Source organism: Cyprinodon tularosa, unplaced genomic scaffold, assembly GCF_016077235.1.
Source record: "Cyprinodon tularosa strain WSP-4 unplaced genomic scaffold, ASM1607723v1 ctg81, whole genome shotgun sequence".
Taxonomy (NCBI): domain Eukaryota; kingdom Metazoa; phylum Chordata; class Actinopteri; order Cyprinodontiformes; family Cyprinodontidae; genus Cyprinodon; species Cyprinodon tularosa.
Genome location: NW_024039574.1, coordinates 2,367,366 through 2,390,997, shown reverse-complemented (window position 1 = coordinate 2,390,997; position 23,632 = coordinate 2,367,366). Strand labels below are relative to the sequence as shown.

The window sequence follows — 23,632 nt, the reverse complement described above, 5'->3', positions numbered from 1 at the left end:
TTTTTTTCTAAGTTAAATATTTCTACACTGACACATTCATACTCTCCAGGTACATGATTTCCTTTATATGCCAGTCCATCTTTAATGAATGTTGCACAACCTCCTTCATTACAGTTGTTACTTCTATCTCTTCTGACTGAACTGTAACTGGAAATTATAAAATCTAAAAATAGTTTTAACAAAGTCTCTTGAACACATATAACATCTGGAGCTGTTTCCCTTTTTTTTTTCTTGACCATTTACTAAGAGACATCTAGCATTCCATTCCAGCTGAACTCAGACGTTTGTGAATTTGATCCGCTTGGACTTCTTTCATGCGTAGGAACCCTCCTGCTGCTTCTACAATCGTTTTAATTTTATCACTTTTCTTTTTCATTTGCATTGTAACATTAATAATGTGACAAATAAATGTCACAAAGTTATCTTTTTTCACCATTATTGTATTTTCATCCACATTACATTTGTGCTTACATGCATTATGTTCATCTGTGAACTGACAACAGTTTACTTTTGTTTAATTTGTTAAGTATTATTGTCCTGACTTAAATCTCCTTGATTTGTTTCTCTAGTTCCCAGGTCATTTGTACTTTCTTTTCTAACTTTTCTTAATGCCTCAGCATATGAAACCTTCTCTGTTATTTTTATTCTTTGTGCTTGTCTTGCTTTCCTTTGTACTATGCATCCACCATATGCTGCACTATGTTCTCCTTCACAGTTACAACATACAGGTCCTTCTCAAAATATCAGCATACTGGGATAACATTATTTCCCATAATGTAATGGTAAAACTTGAACATCCATATATTTTAGATTCATTGCACACTAACTGAAATATTTCAGGTCTTTTATTGTCTCAATACGAATGATTTTGGCATACAGCTAATGAAAACCCTAAATTCCTATCTCACAAAGTAAGCATATTTCATCCGACCAATAAAAGAAAAGTGTTGTTAATCCCAAAAAAAAAAACGTCAGTCTTTAAATAATTACATACAGTTATCCACTCAATACTTGGTCGGGAATCCTTTTGCAGAAATGACTGCTTCACTGTGGCGTGGCATGGAGGCAATCAGCCTGTGTTGCTGCTGAGGTGTAATGGAGGCCCAGGATGCTTCGATTGCGGCCTTTAGCTCGTCCAGAGTGTTGGGTCTTGCGTTTCTCAACTTTCTCTTCACAATGTCCCACATGGGGTTCAGGTCAGGAGAGTTGGCAGGCAATTGACCCCAGCGATACCTTGGTTAGTAAACCATTTACCAGCGTTTTTGGCACTGTGAGCAGGTGTCAGGTTGTGCTGAAAAATGAAATCATCTCCATAAAGCTTTTCAGCAGATGGAAGCATGAAGTGCTCCAAAATCTCCCGATAGCTAGTTTACCCTGCCCTTGATAAAACACAGTGGACCAACACCAGCAGCTGACATGGCACCCCAGACCATCACTGACAGTGGGTTCTTGACACTGGACTTCTGGCATTTCCTTCTCCCCAGTCTTCCTCCAGACTCTGGCACCTTGATTTCCAAATGACACGGTGGCTCTGGAATTGGCCCTTCTCCACAATCTTCCTCAGGGTCCGGTCACCTCTTCTTGTTGTGCAGCAGTTTTCTGCCTCACATTTTCCTTCCCACAGACTTCCCACTTAGTTGCCTTGATACAGCACTCTGGGAAACAGCCTATTCGTTCAGCAATATCTTTCTGTGTCATACCCTCTTGCTTGAGGGTGTCAGTGATGGCCTTTTGGACAGCAGTCAGGTCTGCACTCTTACCCATGATTGGAGTTTTGAGTGATGAACCAGGCTGGGAGTTTTAAAGGCCCGGGAATCTTTTTCAGCTGTTTAGAGTTAATTTGTTGATTCAGAAAATTAGGTGCACAGCTCGTTTAGAGACCTTTTTCAGGATATACTAATTTTGTGAGATAGGAATTTTGGGTTTTCATGAGCTGTATGCCAAAATCATCATTATTATTAAGACAATAAAAGACCTGAAATATTTCAGTTAGTGTGCAATGAATCTAAAATACATGAACGTTCAAATTTTATCATTACATTATGGAAAATAATGAACTTTATCACAATATGCTAATAATTTGAGAAGGACCTGTAATTTTAACAGTTTACAAATATATAGACAAAATGGGGGTAATTTTCCATAAAACGTGTAGCCGTTTTAACCAAACTAAGACTCTAGATGGAACCAATAAAAAAAAATTTCCAAGACCAACAGCGTCTTATTTCTCTGTGTTCTGAGTTGTGAGTGCGCTTTAAAACAAAATATTTACACAATGATTCTCTTTATTGATTTAATATTATGGATTTCTTCTTATATTTCATTATAAAAGAAAAAATTATGAAATATGAATCTTCTTAAGGTTTCTCTTGTCAGGTGTACATGTTGAACGAATAAATATAATCTATTTTATTCCTACAGGTCAAAAATACAGTTGAAGATGTTGTTCATTTACTGCCCATCCACTAGGGGGCAGTAAGTCATCCTATATGGAGCGGTCAACCGCCGGATAAGGCAAAAGAAGCATAAGGTTGTCGTTCAATAGTCGTTTCAACTCAAACGTCGTTATTTGTGGACCTTAGAACTGAAATATACAACACTTTTACGGGAGGCTCAAACAACTAAACATATGTTTGGCAGATACAGAACGTCGAAAACAAGATCTGTGTTATTTTTTTTTCGAAATGAGTGAGTTGTGCCATCGTGGTTTAATTAGCCTCTAAAGCTAACGCTAGCTAGTCTAAGAGTGGAAGCTAGCTGCATTCCCTTCCACATTCAAACTAAATAGGACTTTTCTTTTAACTTTCGTGGAATTACAACCTCACTGCTCTAATCAGAAAGCAATGGGCTCTTCAAAAAAGCACAAGGAAAAGAGCCGCGAGAAAGACGCGGAGGAGCGCCGCCGTGAACATAAGAAACATCGTCACAGAGACAGAGATGCTTCAGATCGGGATAAAGACAGACGGAAACGCTCCAGATCAAGAGAAAGAAGCAGACGAGAGAGTCACAGTAAAGCTGAAAGAAGCACCGGAGAACCTCGGGTAAAGAGGGAGAAGGTTGATGCTGGATATGAGGAGAGCAACACGGATCTACAGCCTCAGAGCGCCAGCGGAGATGCCTCTCTCAGTATCGAGGAGACGAACAAACTCCGCGCAAAGCTGGGCCTGAAGCCCCTGGAGCTGAATGATGGCAAGAAGGAGCTGGGGACCAAAGAAGAGCCCATGGTGGCTGAGACCATCAACCCTGTTCTGATCCGACAGCAGAAGGAGATGAGGGAAAAGCTCGCTGCTATGAAAGAAAAACGCCTGCTTAACCAAAAGCTGGGTAAAGTCAAAGCGATCGGTGACGATGATTGGCTGGATGACACCGCAGCTTGGGTTGAAAAAAGTAGAAAGATGGCCAAAGAGAAGGAGATGGCAGAAAAGAGAGCCAAACTCCTCGAAGAAATGGATGAAGAGTTTGGAGTTAGCAGCTTGGTGGAAGAGGAGTTCATTCAAAGCAAACGAGACTCTTATTCCTCACAGGATCTGAAAGGTCTCAAAGTGCAACACAAGGTGGACTCCTTTGCTGAGGGCCAAACTGTTATCCTTACTCTACAAGACAAAGGCGTGCTGGAAGAGGAGGAAGATGTGCTCGTAAACGTTGGAATCGTGGACAAGGAGAAAGCTGAGAAGAATGTGGAGTTAAAAAAGAAGAAGCCCGACTACAAGCCCTATGAAGAAGAGGAGAGTGTGGACGATATGGTTTCCTTCAAGCCCCAAACGGTGCTCTCAAAGTATGATGAAGAAATCGAAGGGGAGAAGAAAAAGAGCTTCCGGTTGGGTGCGTGGGGCTTTGCAGATGGGGAGCGAGAACGTGAGCTCCAGGCAATGAAAGAATCACTGCGAAATCAGGCCCAGTCCCTGGAGATGCCCGCTCTCACCATTGCCTCTGAATACTACTCTCCTCAAGAGATGGTTGGCTTCAAAAAGACGAAGCGCAGAGTCAAGAAAATCCGTAAGAGGGAGAAGCTCACTATTGCAGACGAACTTCCGGATGACACCCGCACCACCGATTTTGGCTCAAGGGTACGAGGAAGAGGCCACAAACAGGTGGAGGACAAGGAGGAGGAACCAAAGAAAGAAGGAAAAGCTAAAGATGTCAACAAGCTGCCACATGAAACTCCCCAAATGTCAGATGATATCAGGATGGCAGAGATGGATATAAGCGACGAGGATGATTATGTTCCTCCAGAGCCGACTGTGATTGAGGAGGATGAGGCAGAGCAGGAGCTACAAAAACAGCTGGAGAAGCAGAGGAAGCTGAGGCAGAAACAGCTCCTCAAAGACTCTGGAGAGAAGGTGGCAGAGAAACTTAAAGTGCTTGCCAAAGCGAATGATGACAATGACCCTGACAAGAAAAACAACATTGTCTTCAATGCCACCTCAGAGTTCTGCAGAACTCTGGGAGATATTCCAACTTATGGACTCTCTGGCAACAGAGAGGACCAGGAGGATATTATTGATTTTGAGCAAGAAGAAGAGAAAGATGACGGTGGGGGTTCAGACTCTGAAATGGATGAGAATATTGGGTGGAGCACAGTTAACCTGGATGAAGAGCAACAACAGGCCGATCTCTGCACAGCCTCTGCCACCATTCTGGACGAGGAGCCCATCGTCAACTCCGGCCTTGCAGCTGCACTGAAGCTGTGTACAAACAAAGGCCTGTTGGACACTCAGATGCAGAAGGTAGCTCGTGTCAAAGCACCGAAAGCTGCCCTGCCAAATGATAATTACTGCATCGAAGACAAAATGGGCTTTGATGACAAGTACAGTCGCAGAGAGGAATACAGAGGGTTCACGCAGGATTTCAAGGAGAAAGATGGCTATAAGCCTGACGTCAAGATCGAGTATGTGGACGAGTCCGGGCGGAAACTCACTCCAAAAGAAGCTTTCAGGCAGCTTTCACACAGATTCCACGGGAAAGGTTCCGGAAAGATGAAAACAGAGAAGAGGATGAAAAAGCTAGAGGAAGAGGCGCTGCTAAAGAAGATGAGCAGCAGCGATACTCCTCTCGGAACGGTGGCTTTGCTTCAAGAGAAACAGAAATCTCAGAAAACACCATACATTGTGCTTAGTGGGAGTGGGAAGAGCATGAATGTAAACAACATCACAAAATAAGTTCCTGGGCTGTAATGTACTAGATAAACACAGAAATCAATGCAGACATACAAGATATCATTTTAGATTTTTTTTTTTTCTTGATTTTTTCCCCCGTGCTAACTGGTAAAAATTTAATTGTTGATAAAAAAGAATAAGTCTGGCAAGTATTGAAATTTAATTTGTTAATGTTATAAAGTGAACTTCATTTTAAAGTGCAGGACAGATTCACTGATGTATGAGAATGTGAAAAATTAATATGTTTGAACTAAAGTTTGGTGAAATTGTAAATCTTTTCTCTTTGGTTTAATATTTGAATTAAAAAGAAGCATTTCCTTTTAATTTCCTAAGTTGCATTGTTTTTTTGTGAGCTCAACTGATTGCCAAACCTGTTAACATAGATAAAACATTCTAAACAGCTTGATTGGCTTAAAAATGTTTGATAACACATTAAAATTCAAAGCTGTTTTATATTCAGCTGATATTTTTTGCTGTTAGACAAACGGACAAAGTACCTTTTAATGTGTTGAAACAAATTTTATATCGGGTAAAAAGTAAAAACACAGGGTTTTTTGTAGTATTAAACAAAAATCCTTATTTGGAAACCAATTTCCTATTATGGTTTGTAAGATGGAAAAAAAGACTTGTGTGCAGCTGCTAAATTTTACAAGATGCATTTATACATGCTACAGTAATCACATTTTACACCAATAATACAATTTAACCCCTACTTTGCCCTGAGAATAAGATGCTCAGCAAACATTTACAATTTATACATGTAAGAGTATCCATGCGTGATGACATAATTAAATCCATAAAAATATTTTTTTTCAAGTTCTTACATTTTGAGGACCATGTGGTAGTTTTTTCAACGTTATCAACAATATATTAAATTATTTAAATATATGACTGGAATACAACTAGAAATAAATATGTTGAATAATTTTCAAATTTTCCTGATTTTACAATTGAAAGTTAGATGTACGTTTTTTTAATTCTGCCCATCATAGTAATTAGTTAACTGGACTGGGATTTTGTTTTGTAGATTTCTCATACATGTTATATTATTGGGGGTAGTTTTCAGCGGAACCAATATGAACGACTGAGAGGTTGGCCGAACAGCATTTCGATGCACAACGTGTAGCTAAGCTAACGCCTCCAGAGCTACGCCTCTTCTAACGAGATGCTCCCCGACAGGTAATATACATGATGGAGCTCATTAAATGGGAACATTGGCTTAATAACGCCGAGTTGCTGGAACCTCTAACTTTCACGTCAAACGAAGCTCAAACTTGTTTTTTTTCCCTGCGGTTTAGCTCGCTATGAGCTTAAAGACAGCCAGAGTTCTAAGTAGCTTTGATGCGAAGAGCTCTGGCATCTATTTCCTCGGTGTAACTTATCCTCTCTCGATCCAGACCGTGTTAATTTGATCCTGGAATGTCGTCTATGGAAATAGCTTAGCTGTTGTTTTTGTTGCTTGTTATTTTACTAGTTTGCGGGTTTAAGACTATTAAAGCTATTAAGTTCTGGCTTTCGACAGTTTATAACTTGCCTGTTAACGGACTTGTTACGTACAGTGACTTTGCTTATTCTGAAATGCACCTAGTAACTGCCAATACTAATGAAACTAAAATAGAATTTAAGGCAATAAGATATAAAGCAAGACATTATACATTACAATAATAGAATGAAGATAAAAAAAAATGTAAAAAGATAATGGAAGAACTGCACAGAATGTACATTTGTGCGTATAAAATATATATGTATATAAAAAAAATAAAAAATGTAATAATCGCTTTGCAAAATAACTGATTATTTTGCAAAGCGATTAATCTGTTTATTTAATATTTTTCGATTAATCGATTACTGATTAGATACCGAAAGGTTCCTCAAAGAAGACTTTTTACGAAATTGAACCTGATTAAATAGATTTTTTCCACTTAAAGAGTATTGGATAGAGCATACGGACAATTTTAAATGCAAAATGTTTAAATATGTTTTTACAATCTTAGTGTAATTACTGCTCTATGTGGGTTGCTCTGTCAACTAAAGGCATATTTTAGAGTCTCTATACTCCAGTTAATTATTAATCGATTACTAAATTAGTTGAGGATTATTTCAATAATCGATTAATCACAATTAATCCGATGAATTGTTTCAGCCCTAAAAGTGTGTTTCTCGGTTTATTTTAAAGCAGAGATCTGAAATAAGTGGGTCCACAGCCCTTTTTGCTTCTAAATAAAACACCAGAGCAAACATTTGCTTATTAAAATAAATTATTTGTTTGAGAACATCTGCAAACAAACACCGTCATGAAAACCAGGGAATAGACCAGACGGGTCAGTAGTAAAAGTTGTGGAGAAGTTAAAATAGGATTAGATCTAAGGAAAATATTTCAGGCTTTGAATATATTATAGACCACTGTGTGATTCATCATCTGTAAGTAGAAAAAGTCTGCTGCATTTACTCATCTACCAAAGCTTGGTTCATAAAGGCACGACTAGCAGCTGGCACTGCATCAGAGATGTTCTAAAAAATGTTGATTTGGGGGGCTGATTGCAAATGCAAGCCACATTTGACTGATGGACAGACACACTGTTGTGGATCGTTTAATAGAATGCATGTTAGAAAATTGTATTTTGCATCTTTAACAGTTTTTTTTTAGTTGTTGAATTTCTCTGTAAAGTAGAACACTCAATTTCTTTTCACAGTATTTTGTTTATGAGCTTTATTGCTCTATCAGATTTCTAAAGCGTTTTATCTAACTGGCTTATGGTCACATCAAATTTGTCAAAAAATGGAATAAAGATGCATATTGCAATCATTTGTACATATTCAATATGTGCTTTCACTCTCCAGGGTTTAAACCCGTTTGGTGAAATCACAGGCCGTTGTGATGTCGGAACCCAAACCTCCCACTCCTACTACACCAACCCCTGAAGACTCGTACGAGGGTTGGCTCTTCAAATGGACTAACTACATAAAAGGTTACCAGAGACGGTGGTTTGTTCTCAGCAATGGATTGCTATCTTACTACAGGTAGGTTTTACAATATTTTTTTGTAAAATAATGCCTAAAGCCTGTAAAATGTAGAAAAAATATGCTTTTGTTGTTTAGTATGAAAACATGCTTAGAATCTCTTCACGTTTACATGGAAACCTAAAACTAGAAAATTAGCTGTAATGTTTTTTTTTTTTCTTTTAAAAGTTTGAAATATGGGCTGACATTGCTGTCAGATTTGAACTTTGCTCTTATGGATAACAAATAATTACAATTATTATATATTTCACTGAATTACAATCATATTTCAAGGAAAATCACAATGATATTTTACTGGAAGCACAACAGCGTATTGTGGTTAGAATAGAATAAAATGACTTTATTGTTAAAGTGCACTTCTGTCTTACACTTGCACCCAAGTTTCTTACCAATCTGTGTTTATGTGTTTGATTATGTTTACCTCTATGAGAGAAATTTGATGAATGTGGTTGGTGTCGCTAGAAGAGCGCAATATAAATTCAGTCCATTCAACATTGTCTTTTTTGTGGAAATTGGACTTTATGATTCCTCCTTAATGTTTGTGAATATTTTTGCTGCTTTTTAAATTAACACACATTCATTATTTAGAACTAACGTATGCCTTTGGCTGTAAAAGTTAGGGGTGTTTTAATACTCTATTTTACCTCTATTTCCAGATCTCAGGCTGAGATGGGTCACACTTGCAGAGGCACGATTAATTTGGCCACTGCCAACATTGCTGTGGAGGACTCGTGCAATTTTGTCATTTCTAATGGAGGGGCACAGACTTACCACCTGAAGGCCAACTCTGAAATTGAGCGCCAGCGATGGATCACTGCACTGGAACTTGCTAAGGCAAAAGCTGTTAGCATGCAGGAGGAATCTGGTGAGATAAAGTCTGAACTCGGACGGTGGTTAAAGAGGATGTGATCATTTTATTTTCACCGATAGAGATGACGCTGCATTGTTCTTCTTGTCTCTGTAAACAGATGACTCTGGTGATGAGTTCTGTGTAGTCGTCCCTGTTTCAGGACAGGGCGGTGGCTCTGATATATCAGAAGTTCAGTCTACATTGCGCACCCTGAGCAGCAAGGTGGAGGACCTTACCACCTGCAATGATCTAATTGTTAAACATGGCTCTGCTCTCCAAAGGTAAATATCTAAGAGATATACTTTTAATTTTGGCATTCATACTTTATTTAATAGCCTTTTTCTTGTTTCACATATTAGGTCTTTATCAGAGCTGGAGGGTGTGCGTATTGGAACGGACATGGGGGAAAAGATCAGACAAGTCACAGAAAGGGCCACACTTTTCCGAATCACCTCTAATGCCATGATAAATGTAAGGTTTAGTCAGTTAAGAGTGACTTAAACTGCTACTGAGGTGTGTTTTTGTTTTTCTCTCTGTTTTTACTGCCATATGGGTGTTTTTATCCTTAAGAGTTGTAGAGACTTCCTCTCCATAGCCCAGAGCCACAGTAAGCGCTGGCAGAAGGCCTTGCATACTGAGAGGGACCAAAGGATTCGTCTGGAGGAGACTCTGGAACAACTAGCCAAACAGCACAACCACTTGGAGAGGGCCTTCAGAGGGGCTACAGTTTTGCCATCTTCCTTGAGCAATCCCAACTTAAACATTAAAAGTAAGGGTCTCATTTTGGATGTCTATCTTTTTAGGCTAATAGCAAGGTTCCAGTACAAGTTTTAAAGGGCAGAAAAAGAGAAAATGTTATGCAATCATTTTAGTATTTTTTTTATTCCATTAACTACAAGCTAAAAAAAACAGAATTATTTTCCAAAATGACAACAGGTTTTTCTTTGATTTTTCACATGAAATTCCATAATTTTCCCTAAGTTTTAAACGCATTTCAAAATCAAAAACTAGTTTTTTCTAATCCGAGTCGGGATTTGATGCTAGACACATTTTTGGAACTTAAAGCTGTATGGAGAGATATTTGTGCCATCGGTTTGAGCGCGCAGGAACCAATCCGAGCGCGCAGTGAGACAACACGCGCGCGCGCAAAACCGGTCTGGCGCGCGCTCAACTCTGAAAAACCCTCTCAACACACTGTTCTCGCGCTCAGTTTCATCTCTGCGCGTGCTCGAATCCGTCTCTGCTCGCGCTCGCTCGACCTGCTCTCTCTCCGCGCTCAACACCAGCTGTGCGCTCAGCTGTTTCTCCGCTCGCTCGACTCTCTGCGCTCGCAACTTCAGCAATGTATGTAAATGAACCATACCATCAGCCAATCACACCCAGCTTCTTTTCATCCAATGAAAGCATTCCTTCCTTCTTCTTCTTTTCTATCATGGCGGATCGCAAGCAACTTTAAGGTGCATACCGCCACCTACTGTTCATGAGTGTGTAGCAACATTGTTTTACAGCTATTAAATTCTATTTTTTTATTTTGCATTCTGAAGATAACTAAATAATGCTTTCCTTAATCTATAAACATCCTTTATATTTCCTTTATTTCCCAATAATCCTTTAAGACTCCATTCTTGGCCTGTCATTTCAACTACTCTTCTCAATTTTTCCCTTTCAGGTTCATATGTTTTACAGTTCATTAATATGTAAGCATTCGTTCCAAATACTACATCCGGTTAGATGAAAAAAAAATACATAAATAAATAAAAACACAACCAGGAAAATCAAACAACTCTTACAGTTATTTTGTCAACATTCCTAAGATAGTAGTATAAAATATCTTGAATTATCTCAAATAAACTTCAGTAAAACAGTTATTAGATCATTGCCTCATCCATCTCTTTTACCTGCTATTGACATGGATTTAAATTTGATGTTTTAAAAGAAAAATAAGGAGGATATTTCAGGTTCCAGTATGGTTCAACAATATATAGATAAAAAATATTATGGATATGTTAAATTTTTTATGGATGCTTCAAAATATTCCAATATTAGGAATGGTGTTTTGTTTTAGTTTCATAATTTATTTTTAAATCGGGTAAAAGAATCAGTGATGGAATTCAGCCTACAAAGGAGAAATGTTTTGGATCATATTGGCCTTACAATGGATTGAAGAAATCGTTCCATTAAGAAGTTTAGTTTGCTCTGATTTTAGATCAGCGACCGTTATATTAATTTAAACGCAATTATTCAGACAGCAGACCTGATCTGAAATTTAACAATTATTATTTAGAAGACCTTTTACAGATGGACTCTAAATAAGAGGGTTATTCTTTATTATATATATTAAAAAGAATAATTTGATAAACAGGATTTTTCAGTTGGTGGCGGTAATTGTTGTTTGCCAACCTCCATAAAAAACAACAAAAAGAAGAAACACCCGCCACAAAAGCTAAGAGTAAGGCCAATATGATCCAAAACATTATCTATATACTGTTGAACCATACTGGAACCTGAAATATCCTCCTTATTTTTCTTTTAAAACAGCAAATTTAAATCCATGTCAATAGCAGGTAAAAGAGATGGATGAGGCAATGATCTAATAACTGTTTTACTGAAGTTTATTTGAGATAATTCAAGATATTTTATAGTACTATCTTAGGAATGTTGACAAAATTACTGTAAGAGTAGTTTGATTTTCCTGATTGTGTTTTTATTTATTTATTAATTTTTTTTTCATCTAACCGGATGTAGTATTTGGAACGAATGCTTACATATTAATGAACTGTAAAACATATGAACCTGAAAGGGAAAAATTGAGAAGAGTAGTTTAAATGACAGGCCAAGAATGGAGTCTTAAAGGATTATTGGGAAATAAAGGAAATATAAAGGATGTTTATAGATTAAGGAAAGCATTATTTAGTTATCTTCAGAATGCAAAATTAAAAAATAGAATTTAATAGATGTAAAACAATGTTGCTACACACTCATGAACAGTAGGTGGCGGTATGCACCTTGAAGTTGCTTGCGAACCGCCATGATAGAAAAGAAGAAGAAGGAAGGAATGCTTTCATTGGATGAAAAGAAGCTGAGTGTGATTGGCTGATGGTATGGTTCATTTACATACATTGCTGAAGTTGCGAGCGCAGAGAGTCGAGCGAGCGGAGAAACAGCTGAGCGCACAGCTGGTGTTGAGCGCGGAGAGAGAGCAGGAGAGCAAGCGCGAGCAGAGACGGATTCGAGCACGCGCAGAGATGAAACTGAGCGCGAGAACAGTGTGTTGAGAGGGTTTTTCAGAGTTGAGCGCGCGCCAGACCGGTTTTGCGCGCGCGCGTGTTGTCTCACTGCGCGCTCGGATTGGTTCCTGCGCGCTCAAACCGATGGCACAAATATCTCTCCATAAAGCTGCAGTCTGTAACATTGAGAAGAGAGCAGATTTCGACTGAAAATTTGAAGAAAAACAGGTTTCACGCCACTCCCCCACCCTCTCTGCTTCACTCATGCCCCCCCTCCAAGCTCCACCCCTCTTACAGCATCTGCGCGGCTACCGCATGCGACCAGAAGGGGGGGGCGGGATTCAGCGTGTGTGAGCTGTGATTGACACTCCATCAGACGCTCCTCTGGCTGTGATTGGTTGTTTTGACTCGTCCCGAATGATTCTTTCCAGATTGAAATACAGGCAGTAGGCGGGACCAATTGAAGCAGTTTTTTTCACAGGTTACATATCACATGTACTGCTGTCTGGGCATAGGGACAGTTTTAGCCAATATGACAAAAAAGTGATTTTTAAAAACTTACAGACTTCAGCTTTAAGGCTCTTTCATTTTGGCCCCTAATTTATAGCCATGTGTGATGATTTCCTTCCTTTCATCTCCATTTTCCTTATGAAACAAATAATTTCTTTCACGTATATATGGTCAAATACGGATTACAGAGAGAAAGGGTTACAGAGAAGACTCCAACCTACCAAACATCTCTATTACATGTTTTCTACAGATTGTCAACTAATTGATACATCATTTTAAAGCAACTCAGAAGTGAGTACATAGCATACCTCTAGATACTACTAGATCAATATTTGGTATGAAACATCTAATGGCTCCATTTTACACCAAAAAATGGTTAAGTGAACAAGGACCAAATTTAAGAAGTTACGAATGGGTAAAATCACCTGCCATTATATTAGGTACTCCGGTTCAAGGAGATTTCCAAGCCCAGCCATGTCTAAGGAGTACTTAAAAGTCAGGAGAGATTAAATAAACTGGTTTGATATCCTGGAAAGCCAGCAGCAGTAGCTCCACACACCACCTATTAACACTATGCTGAAGTTCAAATCTTGGAGCTGAAGACCAGCTGCAGAAGATCACATTGTTTTGCCATTTATACCTGCAAAGGTTCACTAAAACTGTGAGTGATTCCAAAAATGTAGTGTTAGTTGATTGGATTTAAGCTGCCACTGTTTTATGCCACTAAGTGTCTGTTCAACCACCTGAGCCCAATGTGGTAATAGGAACTTTGCCTCATGCATGATTAGAAGACAAACGTTCATCCACTGTGAGATGCTACCCTGCCAAGATAGAAGAGGCTCTGTAAAAAATGTCACTGCCTTCGTGTTGGAGGTGTGCCATGAAGAAATAAGAGAGTTCTGAATAAAGGAGGGGATTCCATTTAAGAGAGGTGGAGAAGTGTGTTAACAATAAGAAGAAAAGCACCATGAGTCAGGAATTGGGTTGTAAAGAATCTGAATTTAATGTTGAAATAAATGACGGTTACATGGACCCAAACACCAAAGAAGCAGTGGAATAACCAGGCTAACAGAACTGTTTTTTTTTTTTTTCAAACAGATAATCAAGCCCAACTAGCTAACTGTAATGTACTCCAATTTTCATTATTGTTTACAAAATGTTAGAAAAATGTATGAAAATTGTAAAATATCAAACATTTGGAATCCTTATACCTCCACTGTCCCTTCGTAGACCTGCTGGAATGTCCACCGATTCAGGGTTTGTTTTTCTAAGTTTATCGTGCTATATCATTTAAGGTGGTGTCTCAGTAAAAGGCGATGCCAGTGACGAGGACGATGACAATGAGTTCTTTGATGCAATGGAAGACCCGACAGGATTCATCACTGTTCCTGCTGACCCCAAGTACCATAGGTATTACCCATTTCTTCTTTCTATTTTTCTGAGGCAGGTTCTCTGATGATGGTGGATGTTTTATCTTCTGTGTTTTCCAGGAGATCTGGCAGTAATGTCAGTGGGCTAAGCAGTGAAATGGGAATGGACGATCAGTCGGTAAACATGCCGACTTTTATTATTTGATCAGCTCTGATTCAACGGGCTAGATTTAGACTAACATTTAAAATATTTCTCCTTCTCTCAGTTTGATGAACTCTCCTTGGCATCCAATTCAGAGTCTTTGCCTCCAGTTGAGCTGGAGCCAGTCAGGCAAAGAAGGACTCGTATTCCTGACAAACCCAACTACTACCTTAATTTGTGGAGCATCATGAAGAATTGCATTGGAAAAGAGCTCTCAAAGATACCAATGCCTGTAAGAACGAGTCAACTTACTGACATCTGGGTTCTTCTTTCTTTTTTGTTGTAATAATAGTACTAAGTAATTGTCCTTTTACCTCTGTTTTTTTTTTTCCAAGGTAAATTTCAATGAGCCACTGTCGATGCTTCAGCGTCTTTCTGAAGATCTTGAATACCACGAGCTCTTGGATAAAGCTGCAAAGTGTCATAACTCCTTAGAGCAGATGTGTTATGTGGCAGCCTTTACCGTCTCTTCCTACTCCACCACAGTCCACCGCACAGGAAAGCCTTTCAATCCCTTATTGGGGGAAACCTTTGAGCTTGATCGGATCAAAGAGTCTGGTTATCGCTCACTTTGCGAACAGGTGCATTTAACAAAAAGTTTGCATGATTACACTGTTTATGTTCAGTGTCAGTTTACAAGTGATGCACAGATGTCTGATGGAAGCACTGCATTCATTTTTCAAACAATGTTGCGAACCAGCCGTCTTTACTCTGCATACTAACTCCTTAGGTCAGTCACCACCCTCCAGCTGCAGCTCACCATGCCTTCTCTGAAAAGGGCTGGACGCTTAGACAGGAGATAATGCTGGCAAGCAAATTCAGAGGAAAATATCTTTCAATCATGCCTTTGGGTAAGTTTGAATTTGTTTTTGTAAAATTGTAGCTAACAATAATGATCATAGGATGCAATAAAAGGGTTAGTTCCTGCAGACTTGGAACAATACAGAATTTGCTTTTAGCGTTTTTTCATGCCTCAAAACTACATTAATAAAAAAATGATTTATGTCCTCGTATACCCTGTATATAATAGAATGAATGGAATAGAATTTAACTTTATTGTCATTGCACCCTCATGAGTACAAAGCAACGAAATGTGGTTTGCATCTATCCAGAAGTGCTATACAGGATATAAATATTATAACAGGTGTATGTACAACCAAAAAGTAATAGTTTGGGACTGTAAAAAGTTGTGTATAAATATAAATATGAATATGGGAGCTACATGCACAGATTATACAGAATATACAGGAATGTTAGGAAAAGAATTATATATGTATTTGCAGGTTTATAATACAAGATAAATAATGGCAGATAAGATTTACAGATTATATACATTATATTATTGGATGATATATTTAAAAGCTCCAGGAAATAGTTGCTGTGCTGTAAAATATACCCCATCATAATTTTAAACATCATTATATCTGTCACTTAATGAGATTAAATTCAATGTATGTTATTGCATTAAGCCACATTAGGAAGGGTCCCTTTAAAATACACTTGCCAGCTAGACTAATTAACACCATGTACATAGTCAGTCAGCAGAAACAGTTTAGAACCATTCAGATAACTACAGATGTTATGCAAAAACATAAAAGAAGCTGTTGCAGCAGCCAGTTGTTGAAATTTGAACTTGAACTGAAGCTGCCTTTTAATAATGGCTTTCATATAATGAATCTTCCACTGAGGCTCTATTTTCAGAGTTAGTCGTTAGACTTGAAATGGCCCTTAAACTTATAGATAAAAAAAAAAAAAAAGATGAATATTTAAATAGGAATGTATAATTTGATTTTACTTTGCATTAATCATTTATTTTATGTTGGTCTCTCATATGAAATGCTGATCAAATACATAAACGTTTTTGGTTGTTAAATGACAGAAATGTGTAAAAGTTCAAAGGATATAAAAATTTGAAATTATTGTTTATCCACAATACAAATTGACCAAGAAATATTCAGTCTGGAAAAATGTCAACTAATATAAAATTCATAGGAACTATCAGCCCATTTTATGGCCTTTGGACAAGCGGTTGGTGAGCCATTCCACATTTCATAAGTGAACTTCTAACCAGCATGGAGATAACTTGCCATCAGTTTCTTTTAGAGTAGAATAAACCTCTGTTCTTATCTCCATGGCCCTGTCTGTCACCAGGTTCTATCCAGTGTATATTTGATAAGAGCAACAACCACTACTCTTGGAAAAAAGTTACTACGACCGTACACAACATTATAGTTGGCAAATTATGGATAGATCAGGTAACAATGTCATATTCGTAAAAGATTATGTTCAATATCTATTGTAAATCACTTTTGTTCTTACTATCAAAATATTTGTTTTTGTATTTCTTTGCGCAGTCAGGGGAGATAGATGTGGTGAACCACACTACAGGAGATCGCTGTCACCTCAAGTTTGCTCCCTATAGCTACTTCTCTAGAGATGTTCCAAGGAAGGTGAGCCATTGTTTAAAAATGTCCTTTGATTCCTTTTCATGTTATCAAACCCATCCCTTCTTTTCTAAGCTTGGGGAATAATACATTTCAATCTATCTTAAAAACTTAATTTCATTATATTGTGAGATCTTAACAAAATGGACGGCTAGACCAGTTAGTCCAACATCTGTTCTGATTGCAGTTTAACAGTGTTTACACTATGGCCCAATCCCAAACTAGCCCTTGAGCACTAATCCTCCATTTGGAGTCCCCGCAGAGGATCCGCCACTTTAAAAGCCATCCCAAACCAAGTAGTGGGTAGGGTGAGGGGACCATTCAGCGCTAAAATAGCGGGTCTGCATCGGTGCAGGCTCACTGGAATTTGGCAGCAGCTTCAACACCACCTAATAGCAAAGGAAACGCATGCATTCTAATGTAAGTTCTGCATCTTTGTCACGTTGACAGAAAATCAGAAAAAAGTTAGGAAAAAGAAAAAAGACAGATCCTCTTTCTAATAGTTTTGATTTACTGTATACAGAAAGGGGCAAATGTTTGATTGCATGTCAACCTGCAGCACAGAGCTACAAACTGATACATGGCGTCACTGTGTTGCTATGGCTAAGGCTTCTTTCCTTTTCCGTTGGAAGGAATATACCCATTCTCGTTTATACCCCCCATCTTAAATGAAGGCGACACTCAATAGTTAAGGGTTAATGCTTAGGTGGGGGTTTGGGATTGGGCCTTTCTGCCATGTACTGTATGAGTGCAGTATGTGGTCCTTTCCCTACAAAGGGAGAAAATGGGAAAGGAAGAAAAAGGAAAAAAAGCAACAGTTTCAAAGGCAATAAATTAAAACACAATAACAATGGAGTGAAATAAAACTTTCCAGTGTTGCAGTATCTAAAATTTGTGGATTTTTTAAAATCTTTTTTTCCTTACAGGTGACTGGAGTTGTGACAGATAAGGATGGGAAGGCTCATTACGTGCTGTCAGGAACATGGGATGAGAAGATGGAGTTTTCTAGGATAATGCAAAGCAGTAAAGGCGAGAATGGCACCGAAGGCAAACAGAGGACCGTTTACCAAACCCTCAAACCAAAAGAAATCTGGAGAAAGAACCCTTTACCGTACTTTTTATTTATTCATATACTTCCAATATATTTAGAGAATTATCAAAATGCCACTCCTTCAGATTGTCAGTTTTTGCCATGAACGCTTTCTGATGATGTCTTTGCAGTGAGGGAGCAGAAAACATGTACTTTTTCTCCTCCCTTGCGTTGACACTCAATGAACCTGAGGAGGGGGTGGCTCCAACAGACAGCCGGCGACGTCCGGACCAGAGGTTGATGGAAGAAGGCCACTGGGATGAAGCTAACGCTGAGAAACAAAGGCTGGAAGAAAAACAGCGCTCTACTCGACGTGAAAGGGAAAGAGATGCTGCTAAAGCAGCCACCACACCTGAAGAAGGTAAGGAACATCTAGAAAACTGTATTATGTCCATCCCTCTTTCTTTCACCTTAAATGTTCATCCCTAAAACCAATTATGTTTGTGACCTCACAGCTCATTTAACATGTGCTGTTTTAACATCCTTATTTGTGTTTTAACTCCTCCATGTTTGTTCCATTTAGCTCATGCACATGACACCAGCACCACAAGTGAGGTTTCTGATGAAAGCAAGTATTAATGTGTAGTTCACCTTAGAAAAAAATGCTTTTAAAAGTACTATGTGTTGCATTTGTACTTAAATGAGAAAATTGTTTGTATTTAGCCGCAACAGACATGCAGATTTTAATCCTTATTGCTCTAATTTACAACCTAATGCTAAAGCAGATGTGGACAGATTTGCTGCAAAGAAGTATAAAAAGCTTTGAAAGAACTCTTTAGTCAATTATTATTGACTAAACATTTTATTACATTGTTATTCAGACCCTTTGCTGTGATTCTCATATTTAACTCGCATGCTGTCCAATTCTTCCGATCCTCCTTGAGATGGTTCTGCTCCTTCACTGGAGTCCAGCTGTGTTTAATTTAACCAATTGGACTTGATCAGGAAAGGCACAAACCTGTCTATATAAGACCTTCACGCTCAGAGTACACATCAGAGCAAATGAGAATCATGAGGTCGAAGGAACTGCCCAAGGAGCTTAGAGACAGAATTGTGGCTAGGCACAGATCTGGCCAAGGTTATAAAATAATTTCTGAAGCACTCAAGGTTCTTGAGAGTACAGTGGCCTCCATAATCCTTAAACGGAAGAAGCGTGTGACGAACTGAGAGCTCTTCCAGAACTCTTCCTAGACCTGGCCATCCAGCCAAACTGAGCAATCATGGGTGAGGAGCCTTGGTGAGAGAGGTAAAGAAGGACCCAATGATCACTGTGACTGAGCTTCAGAGATGCAGTAGGGAGATGGGAGAAAGTTCCTCAACTGTCACTGCAGCCCTCCACCAGTCAGGACTTTATGGCATAGTGGCCCGACGGAAGCCTCTTCTCAGTTCAAGACATATGAAAGCCTGCATAGAGTTTGCTGGAAAACACGCGAAAGACTCCCAGACTTTGAGAAAGAAGATTATCTGGTCTGCTGAGACCAAGCTTGAACTTTTTGCCGTTAACTTTAAGCGGTATGTGTGGAAAAAACCAGGCGCTGCTCATCACCTGCCTAATACAATCCCAACAGTGAAACATGGTGGTGGCAGCATATGCTATGGGGGTGTTTTTCCAGCTGTAGGAACAGAACGACTGGTTGCAATTGAAGGAAAGATGAACGCGGCCAAGTACTGGGATATCCTGGAAGAAAACCTCTTCCAGAGTGCTCAAGACCTCAGACTGGGCCGAAGGTTCACCTTCCAACAAGACAATGAACCTCAGCCCACGGGTAAAATAACAAATTGGTGGCTTGGGAACAACTCTGTGACCATTCTTAACTGGCCCAGCCAGAGCCCTGACCTAAACCCAATGGAGCATCTCTGGAGAGACCTGAAACTGTCCGTCCACCAACATGCCCCATCTAACCTGACAGAACTGGTGAGGATCTGCAAGGAAGAATGGCAGAAGATCCGCAAATCCTGGTGTGAAAAGCTTGGGTTGCATCATTCCCAATAGGACTCATGGATGTACTAGCTCAACAGGGTGCTTCTACTTAATACTGAGCAAAGGGTCTGAATACCTATGATAATGTGATATTTCAGTTTTTCTTTATTGATAAATTTTCAAAAATTCTACATTTTTATTTTTTTTTCTGTCAAGATGGGTTGCTGAGTGTACATTAATGAGACATAAAATGAACTTGATTTTAGTAAATGACTGCAATGAAAGAAAGAGTGAAATATTTAAAGGGGTTTGAATACTTTCTGTACCCACTTTACATATATATATGTTCTATAAATGAGCTAAACTTTATTAATTATGCAACACAGCACTCTTTAAACCCTGTGCAACATGGTGTGGATCGGGCTTTTCTTGTGAACTGATCCTTTTCTGTTTGTGGGTGGGTTTACTCAGCTGATGCAGAGGACTCTCCTCCTCTTACACCGGTTGCATGCAAGTATCCTCTTACATTTTCACCCCATGTTCTCAGAATTAACAAAACATCCAGATATCATGTTAAGCTTTCAAATTTCACCCATTTTATTCTGTTTTTTTTTTTTTTCCTTAGCCCCTTATGGACCATCAGTCCCCCCTTACCCAAGCAAGTATAATATCCTGTAGTGAAACTTAGAGATAGATTGAGCCATTATTTATTCTTTAGTATAGGGTTTCGATCCAATTCTGATATCTCAATTTTCTACATATCTGCTGATGTTAATATTTTCTGATCCAGAACACCTTAAAGCTAACAAAATCTGTTTTGGTCGATTTTGTCTCACCCCTGTGGACAAAAAGTGTATTGTTTTGCCTGAAGGAAAACAGCATTTCCCACGAGTAGCACAGAAGTAGCACAAAGTGTGGTAAAATTCTCTGCTGCCTGCAGTTCGGATTGAACTACATTTGTGTTTCCAGTGGCTGTGTGAATGAAGAATAGCGATGAAGTAATGAATCTAATTGTGGTGAAACTATGTTATAAGTTTAACTTTGGTTTTCTACCGTATTCCTGCAACGCTACTACCCCTGACCTCACCTGACTCATCAGCGACTGATGTGGTGACGAGCTTAGAGCCCTGAAACAGATGATTATAAGCTATGTTTGATCATTTGACAGTAAACACACTTATAGATCCCAGCAGGAAGGTGCTGCATTTCCTGAATATCAACCCTGCACAATTTGCACCAATATATAGCTTCTCATTAGCAAGGTTACTGCCAACATCCTAAAAGTTGCTTAGTGCTGTTGAAGGTCATTAAGACCCCCTCTGGCCATGACAGTTGTAATTCAACGTATAATCATAAAACTTATAAAAATAATTTATGAACGTTAAAAAATTACTTTGTGTTAGTTTAAGATGAACCATCTTTTATATTATGACATTGTCTGGGCTGGAGGGGTATAGACTCGAAAACAGCTTCACTATTACATTTTAACGTTAATTTGGGTGTAAAATGTTTGTAAAATAGGTTGAAAAGCCTATTTATTTATCTATCACAAAGCTACTTGGTAATTGTGTAATTTAATTCTGCAGTTCTGCTTCAGTTAGTGAGGTGAAAAAAACCTCAGCAACGCCTTAAGTTCTTGGCACCGATTTTATCACCAGACTGATGCTTTTTTGTCTTGTGTTTTTGCACAAGCCAAATTTGGGCACCATAGAAAACTCTGCAATATAACCTAAACTATAGGAAAATACTCTGTTTTACCTTTACATAAGTACTAATAGATCTTTGGACTTAAGTTAAATATTCACCCAATATTAACACCTCTGTCAGCACCTTCAAGAAGCTGTGGGGGGGGAAAACGGCCTTGTCTTTCCTAACACAGAATGCCGGCATATGCAAAGCAACTTCTGTTTCTAAAACTCGCCCTATTCTTCACATATATCCCAACATTTTTTTATTTATTTAAGTCCTGATTTTCAAACTTTGCTTTTCTTACCAAAAAAAAAAAAAAAAAAAGTTTAAGAATGGGCGGAAAGAGCAGGGAAAAAATACAGCTGAGGGGACATGGTACAATAGTTTAATATTTAGATACGGTCTTTCATCCTAATATCTCAGAAGGCGATGTCCAGCAGCAGAGTTTGCAATGTGTAGCCAGCAGACCCTCTAGTGACTGCAGATATCTTAAACAACCTCCACCTGTATGTATCAAGTATTTAATACGTATATTTCATCATCTAAGTAGGAAACATTTTGGGCTGCGAGCTTAAACATACAGAATAAAATGACCAAATATCTGACATGACAGGACCATGGAGTCTGGACCAGTTTGTTCAGCTCTATTTTTAATCTGATGATTATGTCAGTATCAGTTCCAATACAGACACTGGATCCAATTAGCCATACATCTAGTGAAAATGTAACAACACCTCTAGGCTTGTAGTACACTCTAGATTAGAAGAACCCCGCTTTAGCAGTAAACTGAATATCCTGTTTTTTAATTAATAACTCTCTCTGTGTGGAAGTCAAGGAAGGTCTTTGTGGAGCCCCTGCTAAAAGCAAGTAACATGTCCCTTGTTGTCCTTTGTAACATGTCTCTTAGATGTCATAAATAAATCGGTTATAAAGGGACCTAGAATTTGATCGAAAGATTAATATTTATAAGCTTATTCTAACAGCTATATATCAGAAGTTTGCTCTGCTTTATGTTAAATAGAAACAAGGTTTGCACTGCATTCTTATTCATTTTCCTTCTCTTTTTTTTATAAAGAACAACCATGATAAAGAAAATATAGAGCATACTTGCAGTGCTTTTGATGTAAATTATTGTCTTTTCCTTTTCCTCAGGTGTCCATCCAGATAACTACCAAGCACTGTGGTTCGAGAAGATTCATGACCCGGTGTCTGGAGAGACCTTGCACGTGTACAAGGGAGGTTACTGGGAAGCTAAGGAACAAGGAGACTGGGAATTGTGCCCTGACATCTTCTGATTACAGCTTTCTGATATCTGTAGCCTCAGGATCACAGTGTTATGGACTTCTTTCTCAGAGCAGGTTCTTGCTCATGTGGCATTGTAATTGTTTTGCTGCTGGTTGCGTTGCATTCCTTTAGCCTCATAAGTAAAATCTGGGAATGATGTCACCCCCAACTCAACAACCTCCAGGTGCGAATGAGAAAACCCGTAAGGTATGTTTGGTGTACTTTGCAACTGGTAGAAATCATCATCATCAACACAAGGACATGAGAACACAGAAAATACTGTATGTATTTTTCTCTTTGAAATATGGCATTCTGAAACAAGGTGGAATAAATTGACAAAGAAGTAAACTACAAGTTTGTGATTGCAACAGCCAAGATTTCTTATGCATTAGGCAGCCATATTGGGTTTTCTTTCATGTTTCATAAAACTACTTCCTCTGTCCTGAAACTCAGACTTCGGTGTTTGAATGAAGGCTTGTTCAGATCACATTCTCACTCATCCTGCAATGATACTTTGTTTATCCTCTTCATATTATCTTTTACACAGTGCCTTACAAAAGTATTAATCCGCACTGGAAAATATCGAAATCAGTAATTTTATCTTAAAATAAGTGCATTTGTTCTTGGATTGAGGAGGTAAAAGAGACACTTTGCCAATGGAACAAGACAATTTACATTTAAAATAAGAAAAAACAACTGCATTGTCTTTTTTCAGGTGCATGTAAAAATCCTCATTCCATTGGCAAATCATCTCATTTACCTACTCAAATTAAGGTTAAATACACTTAATTTAAGAAATGTTTACTTATTTCTAGATCGTTTTTCCAGTGCACCTTCTCTTAAACTTCCCCCATTTTGTTCAATTATA

At 38.5% G+C, this 23,632-nt stretch overlaps 2 protein-coding genes across 6 annotated transcripts; both read left to right on the top strand.

Annotated features, from left to right (window-relative positions):
* Window positions 1-2,496: 2,496 nt before the first annotated feature.
* Window positions 2,497-5,262, top strand: sart1 (spliceosome associated factor 1, recruiter of U4/U6.U5 tri-snRNP). Its single transcript, XM_038271852.1, has one exon. The coding sequence runs from the start codon at window positions 2,844-2,846 to the stop codon at window positions 5,157-5,159; it is 2,316 nt and encodes a 771-aa protein (XP_038127780.1). The 5' UTR covers window positions 2,497-2,843; the 3' UTR covers window positions 5,160-5,262.
* A 1,017-nt stretch (window positions 5,263-6,279) lies between these two features.
* LOC119774378 (oxysterol-binding protein 1-like) lies at window positions 6,280-23,112 on the top strand. 5 transcript variants are annotated; one of them, XM_038271858.1, is made up of 20 exons: window positions 6,280-6,335; window positions 7,998-8,177; window positions 8,834-9,042; window positions 9,146-9,308; window positions 9,387-9,498; window positions 9,598-9,796; window positions 14,060-14,174; window positions 14,255-14,312; window positions 14,401-14,568; window positions 14,672-14,917; window positions 15,067-15,187; window positions 16,488-16,591; window positions 16,691-16,786; window positions 17,707-17,891; window positions 18,002-18,231; window positions 18,394-18,420; window positions 20,263-20,301; window positions 20,417-20,449; window positions 22,305-22,343; window positions 22,633-23,112. In XM_038271858.1, exons 2-20 carry the CDS (start codon window positions 8,035-8,037, stop codon window positions 22,773-22,775), a joined length of 2,430 nt encoding a protein of 809 aa, XP_038127786.1. In that variant the 5' UTR covers window positions 6,280-6,335; window positions 7,998-8,034; the 3' UTR covers window positions 22,776-23,112. The 5 variants fall into 5 exon arrangements, with proteins under 5 accessions (XP_038127786.1, XP_038127785.1, XP_038127788.1 ...); XM_038271857.1 differs by having other exon boundaries at window positions 18,394-18,438; XM_038271860.1 differs by lacking the exon at window positions 22,305-22,343.
* The last annotated feature ends 520 nt before the right edge of the window (window positions 23,113-23,632 follow it).

Excerpts from the sequence above, each read along its gene's own strand:
- LOC119774378 (XM_038271857.1), top strand. The coding sequence starts at position 8,035 with ATGTCGGAACCCAAACCTCCCACTCCTACTACACCAACCCCTGAAGAC. Across the intron at positions 9,309-9,386 it reads CATGGCTCTGCTCTCCAAAG|GTCTTTATCAGAGCTGGAGG; the intron begins GTAAATATCTAA and ends TTCACATATTAG. Across the intron at positions 9,499-9,597 it reads CCTCTAATGCCATGATAAAT|AGTTGTAGAGACTTCCTCTC; the intron begins GTAAGGTTTAGT and ends TTTATCCTTAAG.
- sart1 (XM_038271852.1), top strand. The coding sequence starts at position 2,844 with ATGGGCTCTTCAAAAAAGCACAAGGAAAAGAGCCGCGAGAAAGACGCG.